At 46.2% G+C, this 25214-nt stretch overlaps 1 protein-coding gene across 1 annotated transcript in view; it reads right to left on the bottom strand.

Moving 5' to 3' along the window:
• The window catches only part of BUB1B (BUB1 mitotic checkpoint serine/threonine kinase B), a 60542-nt gene extending 57431 nt beyond the window's left edge, over positions 1-3111 (bottom strand). Inside the window, exons 1-2 of the mRNA XM_082442941.1 lie at positions 2850-3111; positions 384-530 (exon numbers count right to left, since the gene is read on the bottom strand). Coding sequence (XP_082299067.1) covers positions 384-530; positions 2850-2884 — 182 coding nt within the window. The 5' untranslated portion in view covers positions 2885-3111. The remainder of the gene's footprint in view (positions 1-383; positions 531-2849) is intronic.
• Between the last annotated feature and the right edge of the window lie 22103 nt (positions 3112-25214).

Below are 25214 nucleotides of genomic sequence, written 5' to 3'. Positions count from 1 at the left end.
AAGCAATTTCATTAACTGATTACTCTCGAAGAGTTCATTCTGTTTAGGGATCCAGAATGACATAATACTTTTGTGAAATACTGTAACATGATACTTGCTTTACTTATCAGTTCCCCCTGTATGAGAAATATTTCTATTGATACAAGAGTTTGGCTGCTCCACAATGAAATGAAATCCTATAGCTCTTGTTCTTAAGTGCACTTGAGGAGATCTTTAGACAGCTGTTGTGTGATGAGAAAGCAGGAGGAGAACAGATGCTCATCCTACCAGCTTTTGAAGAGTAGTTTAGTACTCCTCATGCCATACTGCACGGGTCCACACCCACATTACCTAGCAAACTGGGGATGAATGATGACAGGGTGAGCCCCAACCATTCTACATACCGTTTCTGTTGCTGAAGAGTAGTGTTACAGGCAGATTCTTGCTGTGCCAGTGCTCCCTGAAGTGTGGACATGATCCGCCCCTGCCTTAAAGGTTGGACATTTTCTTTACTCAGCTCCCATTCATCTCCCTCCAAGGACATGACTTCACTGCGAAGAGGGAAACAAAAGTAAATCTCATACCAACACTGAGTTATTATAACACTAGATTATTGTAAATGTTTTCAGAAAAGTGATCATCATCTTTGGGTCGAATATAGTGGGTTGGCACATTAGTAGTGTTATTATACTCCTAAGCTTCTGAGCCTTTCTGTGACCTGGTTTCCAAGTTTACGGCTGTAGTATTGCCTAATGGAAGAGAGAATATGGCTAGGGTATTGTGAACAATATTATAAGAAGAAAGTTTATGGCAGGAAGAAAAAAAGGGAAAAAAGTATTATAAATTTGGCAAAGTAGACAAAAAGCAGTTCGATGCTTACCACTGAATGCATCATCTAGTTTAATTTAAAATTAGCAACGTGTTTATCAGACTAACACCCCATGTTTCAACTGATGACTTAAAACTGAAGTTTATGTGTACGGGTAGCCAAGAGCAGAAGCAGACAAAAGTACAGTTTACTGGTCACAAATGGCTCCCCCAATTCTATCAATTCTATGGGGGGAATCCCCAAAAGTTTTCTGGAGGTAATCACCACAAAGGGTATGTACTCTGAACTTCAGAGCTCTGCAATGGTCGAAGAGAAGCTTACTTCTGGCTGAGAGACACTATTTCTGGGTTTAAAACAGATAGGCACTATTCTTCAAAACAAAGTGAAAGTTATGTGAGACCTCAGTCTAGATGAGAGCTGAAAACTTCCTTCAAGAAAGTAAACTGTAAGTGATTAATAATAATTTAGGTTGTAACTACTCATATCTTTTTAACTATTTTGTGTGAATCCTGTAAATGTAAGGGCCATGTCATTTATTTTTATTTTCTCATGCTCTAATATAGGATCTAACACTAGTAAGCACTGAATAAGTTCAACTCAATAATGAGTTCATCTAAATTTCTTCTCCTGCTCTTAAAATAGCAATTAAACTATCTCTATTAAATAGTATCCAAAACTGAGCTGGGATTGCTTCCTCCATCCCTCCTCCTCCTCCTCTTGCCTCCTCAAAGACCTGGTCCTTCCCTCATCTCAAATAAATGGCAATTTCATTTTTCCAGTTGCTCAAGTCAAAATTCTTAATGCTAACCTTGCCACTCCACTCACCCACCCCCCACCCCGCCAGTCACTCAGCAAGTCCTGTTGGTTCTACCTTCAAAACATATCCAGAAATTAATCTCTTCTCACCATCTCCACTGTTTCCAGCCTGGCTCAAGCCACCATCTTCTCTTGCCTGGAATATTTCAATAACCTCTAAACTGGTCTCCCTGCTTCCAGCCTTTTCTACCTTTAGTCTTTTCAACACTGCAGCCAAAGTGATCTCATTTAAACACATGTCAGATCATGCCTTTCCTCTGCTCAAAGCCTTCCAATAACTTTCAACTACAGAGTAAAAGCCAAGTCCTTACAATGCCTGCATCATCACCTTTTTTACTTCACTTCCTTTTACTCTCTGGTTCATTCCGCTCCAGCTACTGGCCCAGTGCGCCTGCCTCCCGCAACTCACCCTCCAGCCTTTGTACTTCCCCGCCCCCGCCCCCAGATCTATGCAGGACTAGCTCTTGAGTTTCCTTCAAGTCTTGACCCAAATGACACCTTCTCAGTGAGGCTCTCTGTTCAAAACTATCGAAAATTGCACCCCCCAACTGTTTTATTTATTTATTTATTTAGTACCGACCACCATCTAACTTTTAGTTTATTTATCTTGTTTATTGTCCGTTGCCCCTACCCTCATCCCACCCCAGAACTTAAGCTTCAGGAGGGTAGGAGTAAGAGCTTATATACGTATAAATAAGGAAGAGCAGCCAGCATGCAGACAAGGGCTTTTTAGATTTCTAACTACGCTACTAGCTTAATGCTAGCACCTACCATGTGCTGAGCACTTATTTGGAGGCAGTTACTTTACAGATACTCTGAATTCTCCCAGAACCCGGCATGGTAGCGTTAATAGCAGCGTTTTCCATATTAAGACGTGTCCAAGGTCTAAGAGCTAGCAAACGTCGGGGCTGAGGCACCAACACAGACCACACGACAAATTCCAAGCTCTTTGGACCCCTGGCGTCCCACAGCCTCCTTGGCTTTGAAGCTGGATGCGGCATGATTCTCAGGCGCCCTCACCCCGAGGTCGGTGCTAACCCGGCTCTGCGCCTTCACCTCCACCACTTGCGTCCGACGCCAGCAGGGAGGAGGATCCGGCCGGGCCTGCTCTTCTCCTGACCGTGCCGGTCCTCTCCAGGGCTACTCTGAGCGAAGCCTCTGTCACCTGCCAGGCACCCTCGGGGCTCGCAGGCCCAGCTCCCGGCCGCCCTTCTCCGGTACCTACCTCGGAGCACCCCTTTCCTTCTGCATCGCCGCCATCCTGCATTCCCGGCTCAGGACCTCGTCCTGCCGCGGGCCTTTCTTCAGGGCCGCAGACCGCCTGGGCCTCCTTCTGGAACCTGCCCTTCGAGGTACTGAAGCGACCGGAGGGCGATCCCGAAAAAACCACGCACCTGACTCCCTCGCGAACCAGGCACCTCAAGCCCTCACGCCCAGCCGCCAAGTTTCAAATTTAACGGTCCCGCGCCGACAACGTGCTACGCCCCTCCGCTCCTCCGCGCTCGCGCCTCCCACCCAAGGAATTCTGGGACTTGTAGTTTATCCCAGGTTTAGTCCACGCTGTCGCGGGGCATAGTGGGAGTGGTAGTTTCCGGAGGACTGTGGCTGTCCAGGTGCTGCAGATTTAGGCGGTGTAAATTCTCTCCAGGTGCTCTCTGCGTCCAGGCTCTAGAGCTAATCTTTGAGCCTAGCGAGGGACGTTTTGAGCACCAGGATTCTCTGATGTCATGAGCATAGTGAGATATCTTTGAGTGCTTGCGCTTGGCCTGACTCTTTTCTGGGGTGGCTGGCCTGGCTATGACCACCCCTCTGCCCCAAGTCTCACACATGTCCTGAGCTCTTAGGCGGCTCTGACCCAGCTGTTTCCTGCCCCACGCTTGAACTGTGAAAAGCCGGATTCTAGTTCTGTAAGAATCGTACCAAATGTGCAACCTTAGGCAAGCCGCATAATCTCTCTGACCTTCGATTTTCCTCGTCTATAATGCGGTGATATTGCGTTGCTTTCTCTGCTGCAAGTCCCAGACAGAAAATGCAGCTATTCCACAGCTCCCTAGGTTTTACCTCTTTTCCCCTTCAGCAGACCAGCCTCCACTGTTCTGATTTCCTAAGGAAGAAACTATGGTAGCCTCAGATGTGGCTGGGAAGCTGAACAAGCCCAGCTACACTGGAGTCCTGAAAGGCTCTCTGTAGCCCTTAATAGCTAAAGCACACCATGAATCTCTGAGGGAGGGGGTGTACTCCATCTTCTAATGCTGCTCTAACAAACTACCCTAAACTTAGCAGCTTAAAACATCACAAATTTATTACTTTGCAATTTGCTGAGTCAGAAATTAGACTCGAGTTTCACACTAAACAAGGTGTTGGCAGGACTTTGTTTCTGGAAGCCCTTCAGGAGAATTTGTTTCTTTTTTTTCCAGTTTTTAGAGACATTCATGGGTATTCCTTAGCTTGTGGCCCCCATCCTCCATCTTCAAAGCCAACAGCATAGCATCTCTCTGACCCAGTGCCTGTCATCACATCTCTTTCCCTGACCACAGTCAGGAAAATCTCTCTGCTTTGAAGGGCTCATGTAATTATATGAGGCCCATGCATATAAACTGTCTCAGGGTCCTGAACCTTAATCACATCTGCTAAGTTTCTTTTGTCATGTAAGTTGACACATTCACAGGTTCCGTGGATTAGGAATGCACGTCTTTGGGGGCCATCATTCTGCCTGCCACAGGGAGTGCTAAAATATGTTGACATCTCTAAACTTATTTGACCATAAACCTTTTCATACATCTTTCAGAACAGATTTTGGGCTCTTTGTGTTTTAACAGTAGGTCCCAGGAGAAGAAAATTCATAACGGAATAAATCTTAATGGTGGAATTTCAGGTACAGTGGGAACTGGTAGCAGTTGGGGACTAGCAAGCCTCTCATTTTCACCCATTTATATGCAAAGCCATACCTAGGTGCATCAGTGGCTGTTAGAGGGATTTAGGTGTCAGAAAATCTATGATCTCTTGCTTGGTCTTCTGGAGATGTGTGTGTTCTTGATTGTCAAAGGCTGATTTTCCCCAACTTTGCCTTCATGGGTTATGCAAAGTCCTACTTTAGCAGGCTAAACGCTACAAAGATGAAAACCTCTGGGTCTCCAGGGAACCCTTGGAGGAACTGCTTGTTTACTGTTCAACCACGGGAGGAGAGAGGGACTATCTGGGGGTGGGAGGAAGGTCAAGAGAGACCGAATGAGGGTGTGTGTGTTCAGGGCCTGAAGGAGACCACATCTGGCAAAGCAGCATCACCAAGCTGGCCTTTACCCCAGCAACAGATCAGCCAATCAGAGCAGCAGCTGAGTCTTTTATTTACCAGTGATGAGGTAGAAGAACCAATGAGAAGGAGGCATAATAATCCAAACCATCTTGTGTTGCCAGGAGGAAGGGAGGTGAAGGGTGAAAAGATGCATTAGCCCCAAGGCTGGAGGCTACTGGCTGCTGCCTAGTTGCATCTCACAGTAGCTGTTATTACAGGGTATTAGGGAATCTCCTAGGAGCTGGGTCTCTCCAGTTCCATGGAAACTTCTTTCTGAACTCTGTTTTTGCTTTTCTGCAGAACCACCCTACTTTTCATGGGTCTTCCCAAATCATTGGAAATTGCCTGACCCAGAATTTCCACACTGATAGGTGTAAAAAATATACATACTGAACAAGAAGATACCAGTTATCAACTTTTCTGCATCTGGCAGAAAAGGACCAAAAGGTCAGAATGGACCACAAGCTGAGAACAGAAGCAGTCATATGGCAGGGCTGTTAAGATACAAGTTAAGATGTAGAGCTAAATAAGCTATGTTGCTAATAAGAAGTACAAAATTAGGCTGTTTTGCCCTGGAATTAGCCCGACCAGAGTTTTGTGCTCCAGGAAGGTCTTGGAGAATCTAGAGTGTTCCCAAATATTCATCATTGTGCTCAATTTGCACATGAGCTGATTCAACCTCAAGGAAGTAAAGTGTCGATGAGAGTCAGCTATTAAGGAAGAACAGAGTAGGATCTGAATGCTGCCAGCTTCTTACTTCAAGTGCAGTACTCTGGGCGCCACAAACCTAAGCTCTAAATTAAGGGATTCAACCTTAATTTATGTTTAATTCATTCAACCCAAGTTTATGTTTAATAAACGTCAGCTTCTTGGTGCCAAATTCTGGGGGAGGAAACCAGCATCATACGGAGTGGGAGCCTCCACTTACCCTAACATGTTAGATATTTCCAAAAAACTATGGGTGGGGCCTCTGGCAGGCAATTTTGTGTGCTTTTGAGGAAGAAGAACGGTGGAACTGCAGACTTGGGGAGAACTGGAATGGGGAGGGCCACTTAATATCTGTCTTGAGCAGCGACCCTTCCTTGGCCTGGCCCCTAGGACCCCTGGCCTTGTAGAGAGAGGGCTGGTAGGCAGAGGCTCTAGAAGTTGGTACTGTGTGATGCTGGGCTCCACCAGCACTGTCTTCGTGCCCAGGTGCCAAGGATACAGCTCAGCTCCAGCATCTCAAGTTCTGGCCATTCTGAGAGCACTGGGAGGCCACTCCTGGACCCAGACATCAGCACCCTCACAGCAGGATGCAGTAGAGGGGAGATACCCTCCAGTGGCCTCAGAGGTAGAGGCCATCAGCCAGGAAGCTAGAGCAGGAAAGGAAGAGCATGGCAGAGACTGGGTGGTGACAGTGGGGAATGGACTGGTTTGTGAGCACCAGAGCTCTGGAAAACACCCAGATGACCTGGGGGAGGCTTTGAAAGGGAGGCTGATTCAGGGCTGCATGTATAGTTGTTCAAATTATGCCACACCCAAGAGTGCCCCGCCAGAGGCATGAAATGGAGACACTTTCTCCTGCTTCATTCACTCAGAGTAGGCACTTTAAAAAATTCATCTGCCCAGAGGGGCCTCCTTTTCCTGATTCACACAAAGCACTGTGTGTGCTAACCATGACCCTGGGCCTGGAGATCCTATGGAAGAGCCAGTGGAATTTTCATTACTCATGTTCATGTGGCTCCATAACATTGAGGCTTGAGGAATGAGTTACGTGCTGGTCTGTCCTTATTCGAGGAGGTATTGATGCCACGACAGGGAGACAACAACTGGGATGGCACTTGGCAGAGCCAACCAATATGGGAAACTGACAGGAAGATGGAGTGTGTAGGCGTGGGTACCCCACCTCCCATTGCTTGTCCACCTGGCAAGCTTCCTGCCTCCCTCTCTCAGACGTTGCCTCCTGGGGCCTGGTGCAGACCGTGGAAAGTTTGCTTCTGACATTCTGAGGGGCCCAGCTGTGGGAGACATTCTGCGGATCTGGGCTATGCGCTGCTTTTCCAAGAAATGGTCAGAGGTCAGAGGCCCCCAGGCTGAGACAGGGTGAGATGAGTGGAAACAACTTAGTTTGGCTGAAAGTGGGAGCCAAGCATGGAAATGTTTGGACTGTACAGTGAGAAGTGGCCATGGCTAGATGTGAGGTGATTCAGAGAATTAAGTGAGGTGACAAACTATCTGGCCTCTGCCCCCACCTCCACCTTTTCCCCTGAAGGCTGTCCTTTTTTGGTCCTTGCTTGGAGGTGTGGGTCCTCTCAGGACCGGTCAACATTCTTCCTTTCTTAAAACAATTCTGAGACTGAGGGCCAGTGGGAAACCTGAATTTGGGCCACTTCTAGAGGAACGTTAGAGGAACTCTTCACATTTCAGAATCCCAGGCTCACTCCTGGGCTTGAACATGCCAGTGATAAGAACCCCAGGCTCTTGAGCCAGATCAAAAACCACACAAGCTTCCTTGCTCCACAGAGGTCTTCAGGACGTGTTGCCTCTGGGAAGTTTCAATGTCTTTCTTGCAACACAGGCTCCCAAACTGAAGGAGAGAGAAGAGAATCCAGGGACAGGCAGAGTTAGAAAAACATCATCTCTTAACAGCTAAAGACAAAAGTGACAGCTAAAGACAATCTGATCCTGTTTCTGATTTTCTAACCAGCCCCTTTGTAAGGAGTTAGAGAAGGCAGTGGGCATGCCAAGAAAAGTGGCAGGGACGTTTGCCAGCTATGGTCCTTGTGATTTCACCAGGGGAGCTGTGATATTCGAAAGGCTGGCTTCTGCCAACTGCGAGACGTGTGTCTGGAACAGACAGACCCTGGGCATGTACTACCTATGGCGGCTGTCATGGGGAAGACCCCGCCTCACAGTCAGGTATGAGAGAGGCTCAGGCCCCCCATCTGTGGGCGGCAGTTTCTTCCGTAACTGCCAACAGATATTGGACCTGCTGGCTCCTCCGAGCAGCCAAAGGCTCTGCGTTCCTGTGTGTCCTTCATTGGAGTGTAAGAGCCATGAGGCAGGGTGTGGCAGTTCTGGCTCTTCATTGAATTCCCAGGACCTGGCCCGAGGCAGGTGCTCAATCAACACTGGTTGACTGACTGACAGAAGCGAACAAACGAGAAGAGCTTTTTTTTGTTTGTATGTTCGTTTGTTTTAACATCTTTATTGGAGTATAATTGCTTTACAATGGTGTGTTAGTTTCTGCTGTATAACAAGGTGAATCAGCTATACATATACATATATCCCCATATCTCCTCCCTCTTGCGTCTCCCTCCCACCCTCCGTATCCCACCCCTCTAGGTGGTCACAAAGCACCGAGCTGATCTCCCTGTGCTATGCGGCTGCTTCCCACTAGCTATCTATTTTACATTTGGTGGCGTATATATGTCCATGCCACTCTCTCACTTCCTCTCAGCTTACCCTTCCCCCTCCCCGCGTCCTCAAGTCCATTCTCTACTTCTGCGGCATGACCTTGGTAGACCGAGTACTCCAGGATGTCCTTCATTCACTCAACAAACACTTTATAAATATTTCCTGTCAGGTGCTGTACCTGACAGGTATAGACACATTTTCATATAAATATGAAAAATAACACAAGTCCTATGCTTGAAAAAACAATCTATAACATGGCAGCTTATGAGCTAAAACCCGGCGTGTGCCTAGAGTTAGGGGAACTCAAAAGAGGATGCAGTTCTTTCCTCTGCTTGGGGGCTGGGAGAAGGGGAGGTCAGAAAGAACTACCCGAGAGGGGTGTTGGAAAATGAATAGGAGATACTGGAAGGAGAGGACGTGCCTTCTAGGCAGAAGGAACAGCACAGCTAACGTGCTTGCCTAATAAAGAGAGAGTGTGGGGGTGTCTGGGGGGCCCGCAGGTAGTCATAATGGCACGAGCTTAGGAGGGGTGTGCGGACCTGGCTGAGGATGCCCCCACTCACTGCACCTGGCAAACGGCAAGGTTGGAGGGCAAACCCAGCCCTTTCTGCTCCAGTCTAGGGCAGGCGTCCAGCTGCAGTCTGGAAGCTGGATCTCTTCCACAGAGCTCTCAGGTTTCCCACCTACTGAGCCGCCTATTCCTCCCGGCTCTGGGAAGGGCCTGAGGATTCCTCTCCCCCATCCCAGGTGAGAAGGGGGCAGGGCAGGGCACAGAATGGGCACCTCGCCCACCTGGATGCATTCCTTTCCTCACCTCAGACAGCTCAGACGGGCCTTTCGGATGCCCACCTGTTGTCATTTATTTGCTTTATCTCGACTAGGCCACTGAAGCTGCCAGGACCAGGGGGGACTGCCCCAGCTGGTCTGACTGGTTGGGCTGCAGTCGCAGCTCTGTCTCTTGCAGAGAGCTTCTGTGTCTCCCCTGCTCCCCTCCTCTGCTCCGCCCCCCCAGCTCTGCCGTGTTCCCATTGGCTGGGGTGGCTCCTCCAGGGCCAGCGCTCCTCAGCTGGTACCCTCCACCCCTTGGGGATGTGGTGAAAAGCACTGCGATGTTTTAACTTCTGCATCTTTCCTTGCCTCCTGGACCCATCTGTAGACTGAGGCAGCCCGCAGTCGGGCAAACTGTCCACAGTGCAAGAAACACTCCCCTCCAGGGGTTTGTACCCTGAGGTGGTTCTGCTCCTCAGAGGGCATCTGGAGGGTGAGGGTAGCTCTGACTGCCTTGGAGACCAAGGAGCACTGTGTGGGCATTTAATGGGGATGGGGCAGGGATGCCCTGTAAAGCAGGGGACAACCCAACAGAACAATGGATTGTCCCCCCCAAAAGGCAGTAACTTCCCTTGTTGGGAGACACCGCATCGGGCCCCACCTTATTCACAGGGTGCAGTTTGTGTAATCTCTGCAGCAGGGCTCGTCACACTTCATAGCGCATGAATCACCTGCGGATCTTGTTACAATGCAGATCCTGACTCAGTAGGCCTGGGTCGGGGCCTGAGAATCTGTATTTCATATGAGCTCCCAGGTGTTTTTCACGCTGCTGGTTCAAGACCACACTTTTCAAAGCAAGGCTTTACAGCACAAATGTGCATGTCTTTTCTTTTAAGGGGGGCATTTTATCTGCAGAATTTGTTGAACTGGATATTGCTAAATGTTTGTTTAGATTAGTGGTTTTCAATGGGGAGTGATTTTTGCCTCCTCCCTGAGGGGACATTTTTGACTGTCACAACCAGAGGAGCGGGGGCACAGGTGCTATGGCATCTAGTGGGTGGAGGCCAGGTATACTGCTGAACATCCAACAGTGGACAGGACAGTTCTGCACAACAAAGAATGATCCAGCCCAAAATGTCAGTATTGCCAAGGCTGAGAAACCCTGGCTTAGATAAAATGTTAAAACAATGGGAAATATATTTGTGGGTGATCTGACTTCATAGCAAGTTGGTGACTACAGCCACGATGCTGTGAATACGTGTCATCCACTGAGTCTGGGGCCCCTCTGAGCATAAGCACATCCAGCCAGTTGGAAATCAGAAGCACTGGGTTGTGGTCCTGGTGAGTAAACTCTGGTAGTAGGTGTAATAATTCATCAGCCTTGGAGAGCCAATTTTTATTTTTTTAAATAAATTTATTTATTTTATTATTTATTTATTTATTTTTGGCTGCGTTGGGTCTTCATTGCTGCGTGCGGGCTTTCTCTGGTTGCGGTGAGCGGGGGCTACTCTTCATTGCAGTGCGTGGGCTTCTCACTGCGGTGGCTTCTCTTGTTGCGGAGCACGGGCTCTAGGCGCGTGGGCTTCAGTAGTTGTGGCTCGCGGGCTCAGTACTTGTGGCGCCCGGGCTTAGTTGCTCCGTGGCATGTGGGATCTTCCCAGACCAGGGCTCGAACTCCTGTCCCCTGCATTGGCAGGCAGATTCTTAACCACTGCGCCACCAGGGAAGCCCTGGAGAGCAAATTTTAAAAAAATCTATGGAGGGTAGTGGGTGGTGGGGAGAGGGATAGGATGAAGGAGGAGCACATATGTAGAGGTGGCTGTGGTCCATATTTTAGTTCTAGCACTGGGTGTTCATGGGTGTTTTTTATATTATTTTGAAATAAACAATTTATTAAACAGAAATAAACACAAAGGTGGGCCACGCCCAGATCGGTGAAGAAAGAGAGCTATAGACAAAGGATTGTGATTAATCCAATGTACCTGGGGTTAAAAAAAAAAGGTGAACTTGCAGGGTCAGTGACTAATAATAAAGTGATACCATTATATTCATGGCAAAAATATCCGCAAGGGGGAGAGAATGTGACAGGTTAAGCAAAAAGACAAAAGTAGGCACCCTGGGAAGATGCCGCTTGCCTTGGATCTGACTCTTTCCCTGCACTGGCAGAGCAGAGGGGGTTCTGGAAGGCGCGGGAGACAGACTCTTTCCTCTTCTGCTCAGTTTTAGCCATGCAAGGACTGTCCCATGGAGTATCACAGTGGAAGGTCAATGCCTCCAGGCCACATCCTGACAACCTGCTGCCCAGAGGTGCCTTCCATCAGGTGCCCTGGTCTGCCCTCCGGGAGCAAGGTATCCGTCCCTGCCCCAACCCGACTCTGAGATCCACAGCCTGGCTGGTCATGCTCAGCTATTCTGCTAGACAGACATAGGCAGCTGATGGTGTTTTCTCTGGCAACTTTCTGTGCCCCACAATTCCCCAGTGTCTTTATGTCCCCTGTGTTCCAGTTACCCAGACTCCTAGCTTCCTTTCTATTTCTTGCAGAATCTCAATTAGTCCCAGAATACACAATTCACCTTGCTTCAGACTTTCTTTCCTATCCACGTCAATACTGACCTCTCCTTTGCCCCCTCCCTCCAGACACCTCTCTCTGAGGCCCGCTGTTTATAAACACCAGAGAATTTTTCTCAGTGATGCTGATGGATTTTTTATTATGATAACCTCCCCATGTGGTTGTATGCACATTTTAACAGGAGATATCTGAATAGCTAACACCTCAATCCAAAGAAACAACTCCAGAAGTGGGAGTTCTTTGGTCTGTGATGGGAATTAAAAATCACCGAGTGTCAGAATGAGAAGAGGTCTTGGAGATCTTCTAGTGCAACTCTCTCAATTGACGGACGGGGGAACCAAGGTTCAGAGAAGTTATTTGCTAGAAGGTCACACAGTATAATGGGGGCAAAAGTGAGAGCACAACCCAACTCGCATTCCTTTATTCAGTCACTCGCTTAGTCACTCAGTCAGCAAATCCTTATTGAGCATTTGCTACTACATGCCAGGCACCAACTGCGCGATGGGGTCACAAATAAGATGCGATCCTTGTCCCAAGTCACCCCGAGCCTAGCAGGTGACGACAGCCTAGGGGGAAAGAAAATTGCAATACAGTGGGGTCAATGATTCAGCAGAAGTATCATATTCGGCTTGGACACCTGGAGGAGGGAGAGAGTAATTCTGAGGAAGACTTGGCAGGGCAATCTTCTGACCTTGTCTAGGGTTTCTCTCCATAACTCTCACCAAAGGGGGGACCTGGACAACAGAGAGAAACTTGGAGCTACTCCACGGTGACCAGAGAAATGATTGTCTAAAATAATAGTAGTGATGTGTAATGAAAGGGGGCACTTTTAATAATTATGCTTGGGTAGCAGTTGTATATTATGTGTTGAGATTGTCCTAGGCAAACCCGGACACAAGGCCTTCCTAACTCTAGGGTGGTACCCACTGGACCCCACTCCTGCCGGCCCTCCATCATGCTGGGGAATTGCAGTCTAGGATAACTTCTACCGTTCTCAGCAGCCAAGTGGTTCTGCTTCTTGAGATTGAATCACCAGGCACACAGTCCTCCCTACTGGCCTCTGAGGATGGCCCAAAAGCTGATAAACCAATCCTTCTCGCCCCTCACCTTCCACCCCAGGCAGAGGATCTGCCTCTCTTCTCTTTGTCCCTCATACCTTGCCGAGGGAGTACAGGGATGATTCTATGAGGACTGTGGAGATGTCCTTGTTCAGGATCTCAGCTCCAGGGAAAGGGAAGCACCGTGGGCTCTTCCCGAGAACACTGGGCCTGGGTTTGAGTCTGGTGTTTTCATACCTTAAAGGGAAGGTGTTTGGATCCTCTACAGCCTTGCTAATCAAAGTGTGGTTTACATTGTAATTAGATCTCCAGGTGATTCAGTAAGGTTTGAGCACACTGTCCTAGGCATTCAGCATAACACTCTGTAAATGTTGGCTTGAGCCAGGAAGTGGGTATACAGTATGCATGGTTAGAGGCAATGCATTTTTGAAATGACATGCTTTGTGAGTCTGTTTTACTGTCCCCATTAAACGTAAGCTCTTCAGGGTAGGGATTATGTAGATTTCACACATTCTTCCCCAGCTCGTATTCCATTGCCATTGCCCAGGAAGGACAGAGCCTGGTGTGTTGCCTTGGGAACCTGTTTGTTTCCAGTCACCTCCTCTTCTGCCTCTGATGAGTAAATGCCAGCAGAGGAGGAGAGAGATCAGGTGATACGGAGGGTTAGCAGCCACCAGCGGTAGGGGGACCTGGGCACAGAAAGAGTGTTTATGATAATAACTTATGGCAATGGTAGCTCTTTCTCCTCCCCTTCCTAGCCCCTGTCCATCAGCTGCCTTCTCCTCTTGCACCTTCCAGCCCTCCTGGCTGCATGGTCAAGTCCTCAGGGACACCTGGAGCCCCTTATTACACATTCTACATCAGCTGTGAATTTTTAGTAATAGAAAGGGCCATGATAAGGCATCTGGTGCCTGGTTTTGTTACTGCTCACGACAAGCTGCAGTGTTTGGGCAATGCCCTTTCAGAGGTCTCAGGCCTTAGGCTCAAGCCAGGGAAGAGTGAGCATATCCCAGATCTGGCACTCCATGGATAGCCATCAATCGTCTTTAAACAAACAATCGTCTTTTTAAATAAATTAAAATAATTTTTATATTTACCCACATATTTACCATTTCCAGTGCTCTTCATTCCTTTTGGTAGATCTAAGCTTCCCACTCATACCATTTCTTTTCAGCCTGAAGAACTTCCTTTAGTATTTCTTGGAGTGCAAGTCTGCTGGCAAGGACTTCTCTCAGCTGCTGCTTATCTGAAAATGTCTTTATTTCTTTTTCACTTTTGGAAGCTATTTTTCTTGTGCTTCTAAAAGTGAAAAAGAAATAATTCTAGATTTTCTATTTTTTTTTTCCAATATGTCATTCCACTGTCTCTTGTCTTGCATTATTTCTAAAGAGAAGTTAGTCATCATTCTTATCATTATAGTATTCCTTTTTTTCTCTAGCTGGTTTTTATCTTTGGTTTTCAACAATTTGACTATGACGTTCCTATGTGTATTTTATCCTACTTGGGATTTGATGAGCTTTTTGAATCTGTAGGTTGCTGCTTTTCATCAAATTTGTAATTTTGGGGCTATTATTTCTTTTTCTTTTTTTAAAAAAATAAAGTTATTTATTTATTTTTGGCTGTGTTGGGTCTTTGCTGCCGTGTGGGCTTTCTCTAGTTGCAGCAAGTGGGGGCTACTCTTCGTTGCAGTGTGCAGGCTTCTCATTGTGGTGGCTTCTCTTGTTGCGGAGCATGGGCTCTAGGCACACGGGCTTCAGTAGTTATGGCATGTAGGCTCAGTAGATGTGGCTCGTGGGCTCTAGAGTGCAGGCTCAGTAGTTGTGGCACACAGGCTTAGTTGCTCTGTGGCATGTGGGATCTTCCCGGACCAGGGCTTGAACCCATGTCCCCTGCATTGGCAGGCAGATTCTTAACCACTGTGCCACCAGGGAAGTCCCTGGCTATTATGTCTTCAGAAATATTGTTGAAACTATTTGTCCTCCTCTCTTTTCTGGGACACCAATTACAGATGTTAGAGTACTAGATATTATCCTATAGGTCATTGATACTCTGTTCACTAATTTTTTCTCCCTTTGTTTCAATTTAGATTAATTTTGATAATTTCACCTTCAGGTTTGTTGATATTTTGTTCTCTAGTGTCCAATATGCTATTAAGCCAATCCAATGAATTTTTTTAAAATTTATTTTTGTAATTTTTATTTTTGGCTGCATTGGGTCTTTGTTGCTGTGCACGGGCTTTCTCTGGTTGCAGTGAGAGGGGGCTACACTTCGTTGCGGTGTGCGGGCTTCTCATTGCAGTGGCTTCTCTTGTTGTGGAGCACGGACTCTAGGCGCACGGGCTTCAGTAGTTGTGGCACATGAGCTCTAGAGCTCAGGCTCAGTAGTTGTGGCGCACAGAGCTTAGTTGCTCTGCGGCATGTGGGATCTTCCCAGACCAGGGATCGAACCCGTGTCCCCTGCATTGTCAGGAAGATTCTTAACCACTGCGCCACCAGGGAAGCCCCCAATTCAATGGGTTTTTGATATCATATATCATATTTTTCAGTTCTAGAACTTCTGTTATTTTTTTTAATTAATTAATTTATTTATTTATTTTTGGCTGTGTTGGGTCTTCGTTTCTGTGTGAGGGCTTTCTCTAGTTGTGGCCAGCGGGGGCCACTCTTCATCGCGGTGCACGGGCCTCTCCCTATCATGGCCTCTCCTGTTGCAGAGCACAGGCTCCAGATGCGCAGGCTCAGTAGTTGTGGCTCACGGGCCTAGTTGCTCTGCGGCATGTGGGATCTTCCCAGACCAGGGCTCGAACTTGTGTCCCCTGCATTAGCAGGCAGATTCTCAACCACTGCGCCACCAGGGAAGCCCTACATTTCTCTCTTGAAATAACCCTTCTATCCACCCATTACAGTCATCTTTTCCTGTGAACACTTTCACATATTTATAATAATTGTTTTAAAGCTCTTATCTGCTAACTCCAATAACTGGATCATCTGTGGATCTGCTTCTCTTGATTATGTGTCACATGTTTCTGCTTCTTTAATCACTTCATGTTTTTTTAAAATATAGTATTCCAGAAATTTTGTATAAAAGAACACTACAGGCTAATATATATATGTGTGTGTGTGTGTGTGTGTGTGTGTGTGTGTGTGTGTGTGTATTTCTCAGAAAGTGCAATACTCTTCTTCTGTCTAGTGTTTGGGCTGAGAAGCAGACCATTCAGATTTCTTCTAGGGTAGAATTGAGCTGGGGTTGAACTGCTTTTTAATTATATTGCATTCTAATTAGTTCTGATTAGCCCAGCCCCCAAACTTCTGCCTCATTTTTATGTGTTAGTATTTGAGGTGAGAGTGGGTAGGCTACCGTTTCAGATATTTTTGAATCATCTTTGGACTCAACTCTGGCAGGACCCTGGAATCTAAGCACTGTGAAAATGTGCAGGGCTATGCTATTCTCTCCAGTGCCTCATCTGCTGCCACTTTTGTGGCAAAATTCAGGAGGGGTGTGTGTGTGGGGGGCGTGTTTGTGGAGAATTACTAGGCCAAATGATCTGGTTTTACATTGGGGCTCTTCCAGATGCCAATATGTCATGCCAGCCCACGATACAGCTCAGCTGATTTCTTCTCATCCCTACAAAGTCTCTGTCTATGGTTTGCTCCTCCACATGATTGTAGCCAAACTGGGTACACCCCCAGGTAAGTGAGCTACTGTGACTTTCTGCACATTTGTGAAAGACTTGTTTCCTCCTGGAATTCAATTCATCGAGGCTTCCATGCATCCACTGCCCTTTACTAGCCCAGTAGAAAAGTATGATTTTAATTTTGTCTGTGTTTTCTTGTTGGGACCATGATAAGCAAAAGTTTTCCATATCTTTCTACATCCTAACTGGAAGTGGAACTCTCCTAGATGTTAGAGGAACAGCAAGAAGATCAACATGACTGGAACAGAATGAAAGAGTAGAGGAGGAGGAGAGGAAGTCTGAGAGGTAACCAGGAGTCAGTCTGTGCTCAACTTTGTAGGCCATTGGAAAGACTGGCTTTTACCCTGAGTGAGATGGGAAGCAATTGGATGGTTTTGAGCAGAGCATGACACAATCTGGTATGGGTTTTAACAGGATCCACTCTGGATGCTGGGATGAGAACAGACTATAAGGGGCAAGAGAAGCACTAGGGAGGCTAGTTATTGCAACAGTTCATGCAAAGGATATTGGTGGCTTGGGATAGTGGTAAGATGGTGAGAAGTGTTAAAATCTGAATACATTTTGAAGGCAGAGCCAACAGGGTTTACTGACAGATTACATGTGAAGTAAGAGGAGCTGATGGCTCCAGAGTGTTAGCCTGAGTGACCAGAAGGATGAAGTTGCTGGTTGCCATGGGGAAGTTTGAAGAAGAGCAGGTTTGTTGGAAGTATCTTCAACCATCTAAGTACAGATGTTGAGGAGGCCCTTGATCTGCAGTTCAGGGAAGAGAAAAGGGCTGGGTTTATACACTTTTTTTTTTCATAAGTGAGTGTGTGAATGCAATAAATCCCATCAGTCTGGTTTAACATATTAGTAGCTAACATTTATTGTTTACTCTGCCAGGCATTGTACTATGTTCTTACAAATGTTAACTTATTCAGTCCTCACAACAACCCTAAGAGTTAAGTTCTATTATTATTATCCATGAAAGGGAGGTATGTTAGTTTGCTGGGGGTGCCATAACAAAATGCCAGAGACTGAGTGGCTTAAACAACAGAAATTTATTTTCTCCCAGTTTTGGAGGCTGTAAGTCCATGATTAAGGTGTCAGTCAGGCAGTTTGCTTTCTCCTGAGGGCTCTCTCCTTGGTTTGCAGATGGCCTTTCCTCTATAGGCATGCTTCCCCAGGGTCTTCTGTGTGTCCTACTCTCCTCTTTTTACAAGGATGCCAGTCAGATTGGATTAGGGTCCACTCATATGACCTTATTTTAACTTAATTACCTTCTTCCAAATATAGTCCCATTCTGAGGTGCTGGGAGTAAGAGCTTCAACATATGAATTTTGGGGTAGAAACAATTCAATCCATAAAGGACGTATAGAGAGATCACACAAAGTTCACAAGGTCACACAGCTAGTAAATGGTAAAATTAGGATTTGAATTCAGCAGGTCTCAGTCACAGCCTACTTTCTTCACATAGTCTATATAGTCTCCTAGTAATGATACTCACATCTTGGTATAGTTTCTTCTCCACCTGTAATAGCTTTTCATACATGTTTACAATCCCTTATCTGAACACTTGGGGCCAGACAATATGGTGCACGTGCCATGTGTTTTGTTACCACCTCCAGCAGGGTCTGGGCCAGCACTCCATTAGTAAATGCTTTGCTAATTTGGCAGAAAAAAATGTAGTATTAATCACCCTAAATGGGATAGGAATTATGAATAGTTTCACACCATTTTAATAGGCTTTGATGCCAAATGATTCTTTGTTTGTTTAAGATTTTTGGAGCATTGGGCTTTCAGAATTTTGGATGAGGGATTGTGGACATGCACCTGGCGTTCTCCTCACTGTGGCTGTAACTATCCTCCTTAGTAAGTTTTATACCCCACTTGCTGATTCTGCTTAATCGCTTATGAGGCACACTGCACTAAAGCAGTTTGTCCCATGATGACCAACTGAACAAGTGAGGTGTGAAGCCCCTGTGGGAGAGGGGAGCGGAGGGAAGTAAAAAGGGAGGTTTTGGCCCATGGCTTTGGTCAAAGGAGGAAAAATCCCTTGGTCCTCGGGCGGAGGTTGTGGCTGAATTTTACCCCAGAGAAGCTAGAGCACCTCCTATAGGGGAGGCGACGCCTCCTTTTTCTAAGACTTTCTTCTAGCAACTGCTGCATCTTTTTTTTTTTTTTTTTTTAAGGTAGGAAAAGATATTTTTAATACATTAAGCACAAATATTCCACTGTTTTAAAATAGACTACAAATATTTATGCAAGGAAAAAGACTGGGAGAAATACATTATAATGTTAACTGCAACTGCTGCATTTTAACAGGACCTTCTGGATACTCCAAAAGAAGGATTCCAATTGTGGGATCTGCAGGCCTCAGAGAAGGCTGTGGGAACCCAGAGTTTTGGGGACACTTCTCACGTCATTCCACATTGACAACTGCCATCTTGGTCTAAGTGTGGACAATCCTGTGAAGAGAGAAGGTAACTTTAGCAATGCCATGTGGGTGGCTCTGGCCTAAGGGTCATGCAGGATCTAGAGACCTTACTCACGGTTGGGCTCTGACCTCAGGAGACCAGGTAACTCAATGGCTTAAGGGCACAGAGCTCCTTGAGAACGGAATATGAGGCCAGAGGTCAGACTTCCTCCTAACCCTGAGAGGCTCAGGCCCAGCTGTGGATGCTGCCATACATGCTGTCCCCTCCCACTTCCTCCAGGCACTGCCAGACTTCTAGGGCAGAGTTCTGAGTGACGGCTCATTAGATGCAGAGAGCCAGTGGAAATCCAAACTTCAGAACAATCTGTCTGGCTTTGTCTGGAGCCAGGCTGGTCAGCAATGGCCAGAGAACAAAGGGCTCTGCAGAAGAAAACAGCATGAAACTTTAATGGTGTACTTTAAAGGCAGGTGTAATGGATCAGGGCCAAACTCCATCCCACCCCCCAAACCCCCCGGCTCCTAGGTTTGCTCCTCTGCTTGCCTTCCTGGAGATTTCCTTACAAGGCTCCATGTTGCTGGCATGCTCCTACATGTCTGTCCCACTGTAGGTGCTGTGCATATTCTCTTGGGGGTGTGGGCACTGCCAAAGGGATATGTGCCTGGCAGGTCCCCTCTTCCCAGACTGGGGAGCTCCTGCAGCCTGAGGATCCAGTGGGGCTCAGGCCTGTCTTAACTCAGTGCTGTCAGGGGAGCCATTGCTTCCCCTGGACCTGGAGGGAGAAGAGGGGAGGGCAGATGGATCTGGATCTGGAGGGGGAAGAAGAGGGAAGTTCAGAGGGTAGAGAGGTCAAGGGAGAACTCTAGGTCTCTGTGGCACTGGGCTTCTGGCCTCACTTCAGGGAGACCCCAGAGCAGTAGCTCTTTCTGGGCTGTAGCACTGTCCTGCCCTGCCCTGTGGTCATGCCACCTGCTTCACAAGCCAGCTTGTAATATTAGGGTTGATTGCAATCACCACTGGGCACCCGAATTAATTCACTGTGCACATTTGCTTAAAAGTGTATGCAAATGTATGCAAATAAGCACAACATCTGTGGCTATCCCAAGAGGCTTGGTGTTATTTTTGTTCAGGTTCCCTGGCTGGGAATGTGGGGTTCATGTGGGCTGGGGGCATTTAAAAGACGGGACTATTTCCTTTTGAAAACAGCCCATTTTCCCTCTACTTCCTTTTCTTCTTTCTTTTAGACATTCAGCCCTAGACTCTGTGAGAGAATGGAGAAATGTGAACCCAAACCCAAAATTGAAAGCCTAGCAAAAAGCCCCAAGTCCTCATGGGAATAGGTACAGCTTGTAAGGCACTGTCTCCCCTGTGAAGAAATAGGGTCACAAGGTTGTCATATTATTTTTTACAGTAATCATTTTGGAATTAAAGTAAAATTTTTGTTCTGCAGTTTGAGTTTCTAAATTATGTACTGAGAATGTAGGTTGTCACTGAAAGTGGATTAAACCACAAGTTTGCTGCAGCCCTAGCTGGAGAATTACCAGAGCGGTATTTAACACGGAAATCTTACCCTGTTTTTAACGAGTAGTATCTCTGAAAGACACAGACACTGAGTTGCAGAGACACTGGTGGTTCTGGGAGGTCACAGAGGAGATTCAGGCAGCTGACCTATCATACCCCTCCTGCTCCTTCCCTTTTCTGGGGAAGAGAAGGGAAACTAACATTTCCTGAGCATCCACGTAATCGGTACCAGGCTAAGGACGTGCACGTATGTCATCTCATTTTTAATCGCCAGTTTTTATAAACAGATGAAGAAGCTAGGACACAAAAAAGTTAAGTAACTTATAAGGGGCACAGCAGGATTTCTTCGTATCTGAGATTCCAGCCCACACCCTTCTTTCACTACTAGCTACTTCCCTAAAACAGCCTGTGGCAGAGGAAGCTTCTGCTTTACTGGCAGGAGACTGGTGGTTATTCTTGATAATTGCAGGCAAGGCTAAGGGCAAATATCTGCTGCTTCCAGAGGCCATATCTTGCACAACCACTTATATAGGATGACACATGGGCTCTAGGCTACCCTGGCTTCCATTTCACTTCCATACTCGGCTGAGCTCCACACCACACAGGTTCTCTTTCTGTCTGAGAAGGAGTCTTGGACTTTGAAGGCACCAAAGATACACCAGGTCAGGCAGGGTGTGGCCAGCGTACATGCAGGGAACAGGCTGCATCTTGGGACAATCTGGATCAGGCTCCTCTGGTGCACGATTGGGGCTGATGAAGGATCTTTCTTGTTTCATGAATAAGTTAAGGATTTGGGTGACATGAGACCCTCTGTGTTCAAGGCAGACCTAGTCCTCCAGAGGGAATTTAACACGAGTGATTAAAAATGAACATCAGGGGACTTCCCTGGTGGTGCAGTGGTTAAGAATCTGCCGCCAATGCAGGGGACGTGCATTCGATCCCTGGTGTGGGAAGATCCCACATGCCGCGGAGCAACTAAGCCTGTGCGCCACAACTATTGAGCCCGTGTGCCACAACTACTGAAGCCTGCACGCCTAGAGCCTGTGCTCCGCAACAAGAGAAGCCACCACAATGAGAAGCCCGCGCACTGCTACAAAGAGTAACCCCCGCTCGCCGCAACTAGAGAAAGCCCGCACACAGCAACAAAGACCCAATGCAGCCATAAATAAATAAACAAACAAATAAATATATATATTTTTAAAAAATGAACATCAGGCTCGAGCTTTCAGTGTCTGTTCCCCAGGATGGCAGTCCACCTAAGGGGAGGGGAACAGACAGGATGCATTGTTCCACACCCCCCAGCTCAAGCTCAGGTTAGGGAAGAGGCTCTGTTTTCTCTTGTTTTTCTCTTCTTGTAAGGCAGATTTGGGAGGAGGGGGCATAAGACAGAAAAGGGGTATTTTAGGGCCTCTTCCACAATCTGCATTAGTAAGTTTATTAATTTTAAAGGTTGAATCTTCGTCTCTTCTCCTTTTTAATGCAAGGCTCTATCTAGAGGTATAGTCCTAAACTCCAGATGTACATTTGAATAAGCTGGGGAACTTGGGTTAGGTAATGGTTTCTTAGATATGACACCAAAAGCATAAGTGACATAAGAAAGAACAGACAAATTGAATTACATCAAAATTAAAAATGTTTTGTGCTGTAAATGACATCATCAAGGCAAGAAGTAAAAAGATAACTAATAGAACAGAAGAAAACACATGCAAATCTTATATCTGATAAGGGACTTGTATCCAAAATATATAAAGAATTCTTACAACTCAGCAAAAAAAGACACATAACCCAATTTAAAAATGGACAAAAGATTTGAATAGACATTACTTTAAGGAAGATATACAAATGGCCAATAAACCTATGAAAACATCCTTAACAGCATTAGTCATTACTTAAACGCAAATCAAATGCACAACGATTCTCCAAAACATTAAACATAAAGTTACCACTCAACCCAGCAATTGCACTCCAGCTGTACACTCAAAAGAATGGAAAACATGTATTCAAACAAAAACTTGTACGTGAATGTTCGTAATATCAAAAGGTGGAAACAACTCAAATGTCCATTAACTGATGAACAAATGAACAAAATGTGATATATCCATGCAATGGAATATTATTCAGCCATCAAAAGGAATGAAGTACTGATACATGCTACAACATGGATGAATCTTGAAAAGATTATGTTAAGTGAAAGAAGCCAGTTACAAAAGACAACACGATATATGATTCCATTTATATGAAATGTCCAGAATAGGCAAATCTATAGAGATAGAAAGTGGATTAGTGATTACTTGGTTATTTGGGCTGGGGAGTGACTGCTAATGGGTATGGGATTTCTTTTTGGGGTGATGAAAATGTTCTAAAAGTGTGAATATTTTAAAAACCATTAGATTGTACACTTTAAATGGATGAATTTTAGGGTAGGTGGATTATAACTCAATTATATCTCAATAAAGACTAAAAGGGCAGGCAATGAGAAGGCAGGCAGGAAATGTGTCTTATACCTCATGGCCTCTCTAACACTCCTCAGATAGTTTGAGGCACGTAGTATGTGCTCAATAAATACTCAATGTAAAGGAGATAGTTTCTTTGCAGAGACGAAGCAATAGTGATTCCAGTTAAACCTGTTGGGGACGTGTAGAAATAGGAAGAGACCCTCTCCCCACTGGCCCCGTTGCCAAAGAATCAAAAGAGATCAAATAAAACAAGGTCCCCAAAACATAAGACTAATTTTTTTAAAAAATCACATTTCAAAGATAATGACACAAACTTTATTTCAAGTACAAAGAAACAGAATACAGAAGCTCTCTGCCTACAGGGAATATTTGAACAATAAACATTTAAGCAAAAACTTCCTTCCTGCAGACAAGGAAACTGGTAAACTCCAGGAATGCTTTCGTAGGGACTGCATTCTAAACCCAAGATTGTTTTGTTCTCCTCCCCTTTGAGAGCTTACCTAATCCAAAGGCACAGTGAAGGTCATAGTCTGTGACCCTGTCTTGGAGCTGAATTAAGCTGGGAAGTAGTTTCTCCCTAAAGTCAGTAAGAATTTACGCCAGGGGCTTTATATAGAGGTCAGTTTTGTTTATTTTTTTGTGAGAGGGATCCGGATTGAAAAAATGATTCTACTCTGAAGCATCTGGGAATTTTTCTCCAGTTGTGAAAACCAGGAATGATCCCGATACTTAGTTTCTTCATTACAAGTTACATAGTCTCAGATGATGCTTAGGAGTTTATGAAACCTTGGAATAGGCTCCATAACCTGGACCTATCTGGGGGAAGAGTTGAGAGTCCTTGGGTTCCCCCTTCATTCCATAGAGGTTATCACATCTAGAACAGGTTTAATGCCCCTGAATCCTTAGGAATGAAATGGTGCTATTGTTACCCAATTTCATGTTGCAGTTTGACATTTCTTTAAACAAAGTAAACCAGTATTGGTAATTTAAGGCTGGGCTGGTCCTAAAAGAAACTTGATATTTATTCAAATCACTGATTTTGGTGTCCTAACCCCTGCCAAGAAGTAAGTCAGGTTTGTGGTACAAAGAGCATTGGGAGAGATCCATATAGGGTCACTGGTTTAGCATAGCTATCTCTCTGGGTGAAGAGACAGTAATAACCTCACTCGTAGAGCTGTTTAAAATGTCACTCAGACTCAGGCAAACCACTTTCAAATGGGGATGATAACGTTAAAAGAAGCAACCTCTCGATTTTTCCATTCCTTCTCTGAGGGGCACCAGCATCTTCGAACTGGAGACATCTCAGTGGTCTACATGAGGACTTTGGATGGATGCAGCTTAGATATGTGGTGAAGAGTATCTTGAAGTGAATAAACAGATTCATTTTCATTAATTTGTATTTCAACATTGCTGTATTTTCTGCTTCTTTGTCTTTAATGACCAGTTATGAACGTAATTAAATAATCCATGACTAAAAGTAAAACAACGTAAAGTAAAATAAAAATAAATTTTTAAAAAGCAGCACACAACCTCCACACGGGATGACTTCCATTAAAATGTTGAGCATTTTATGAGCCCATGAAGGGCTGACTGCTGTTGCTGTGGCCCAAGGCGAGGCCAGAGAGTGGTGACAAATGCAGGAGGAAAGCAGGGTAGGAAGAGAGATTAAGGAGACAGATGCTGCATGGGGGAGAGGGAGAAGGAAGTTGGCAGAGAGGGAAAGGAAGTCCAGGATGGGCAGAAGAGGAACAGCAGGGGCAAGGATCTATCCTCAGTTCCAGAAGATTCCATGACAATGTAGGGAGGGCAGCACAGCCCAGTGCAGTGTGTCTGCCTGTCTAATGGGCCTGAGACACCACACCAGAGACATCCTGGCTGTGTTGGCAGGCTCTTCAGCCCCTTCCTCTTGCTGGCCCACCTGACAGCCCACGTGACCCAGACGTGGGCACTCATCCTTGAAAGGCAGATGCCAGGTAATGGTGGCTTCTGGGACTTGTCTCCTGCATCCAAGAGGACTTTTTCTTTGAGCCCACGGGATCTCTGATTGGTCCTTGGCTGGGAAAGCCCCTTCAGCCTGACCTCCCCTCCCCCATCCAGCAGCGTTCAGAAAAAGGATGAGCGCCCCGGTTGGTCCCGTACAAATCCCGTCCAAGCAACAAACCACAGTCCTTTGCCCGGACATGCACGTTTGCTTGAACCCACGGAGCCAGCGCAGGAGTAGAAGATAAGGTAGTGTGCTCAACGTATGCAAGGAGAGAAGCAGGAACTGAAAATGTGCCCCAGAGCCGGGGCTGGGCTGCTGGACCGCTTCCTGCGGGTGATGCAATCGCTTCTGCTGCAGGTGGTGGCAGTGGTGGGAGTGTTTGCGACTAAGAGAGGCTGGAATTCACCTCGCTAGGCTGCCTCAGGCTTGGCCTTCCT

Source organism: Balaenoptera physalus, assembly GCF_965194825.1.
Source record: "Balaenoptera physalus genome assembly, chromosome: 2".
NCBI lineage: Eukaryota > Metazoa > Chordata > Mammalia > Artiodactyla > Balaenopteridae > Balaenoptera > Balaenoptera physalus.
The sequence above is the reverse complement of the archived record's forward strand: the minus strand, read 5'-3'. Positions and strand labels throughout refer to the sequence as shown.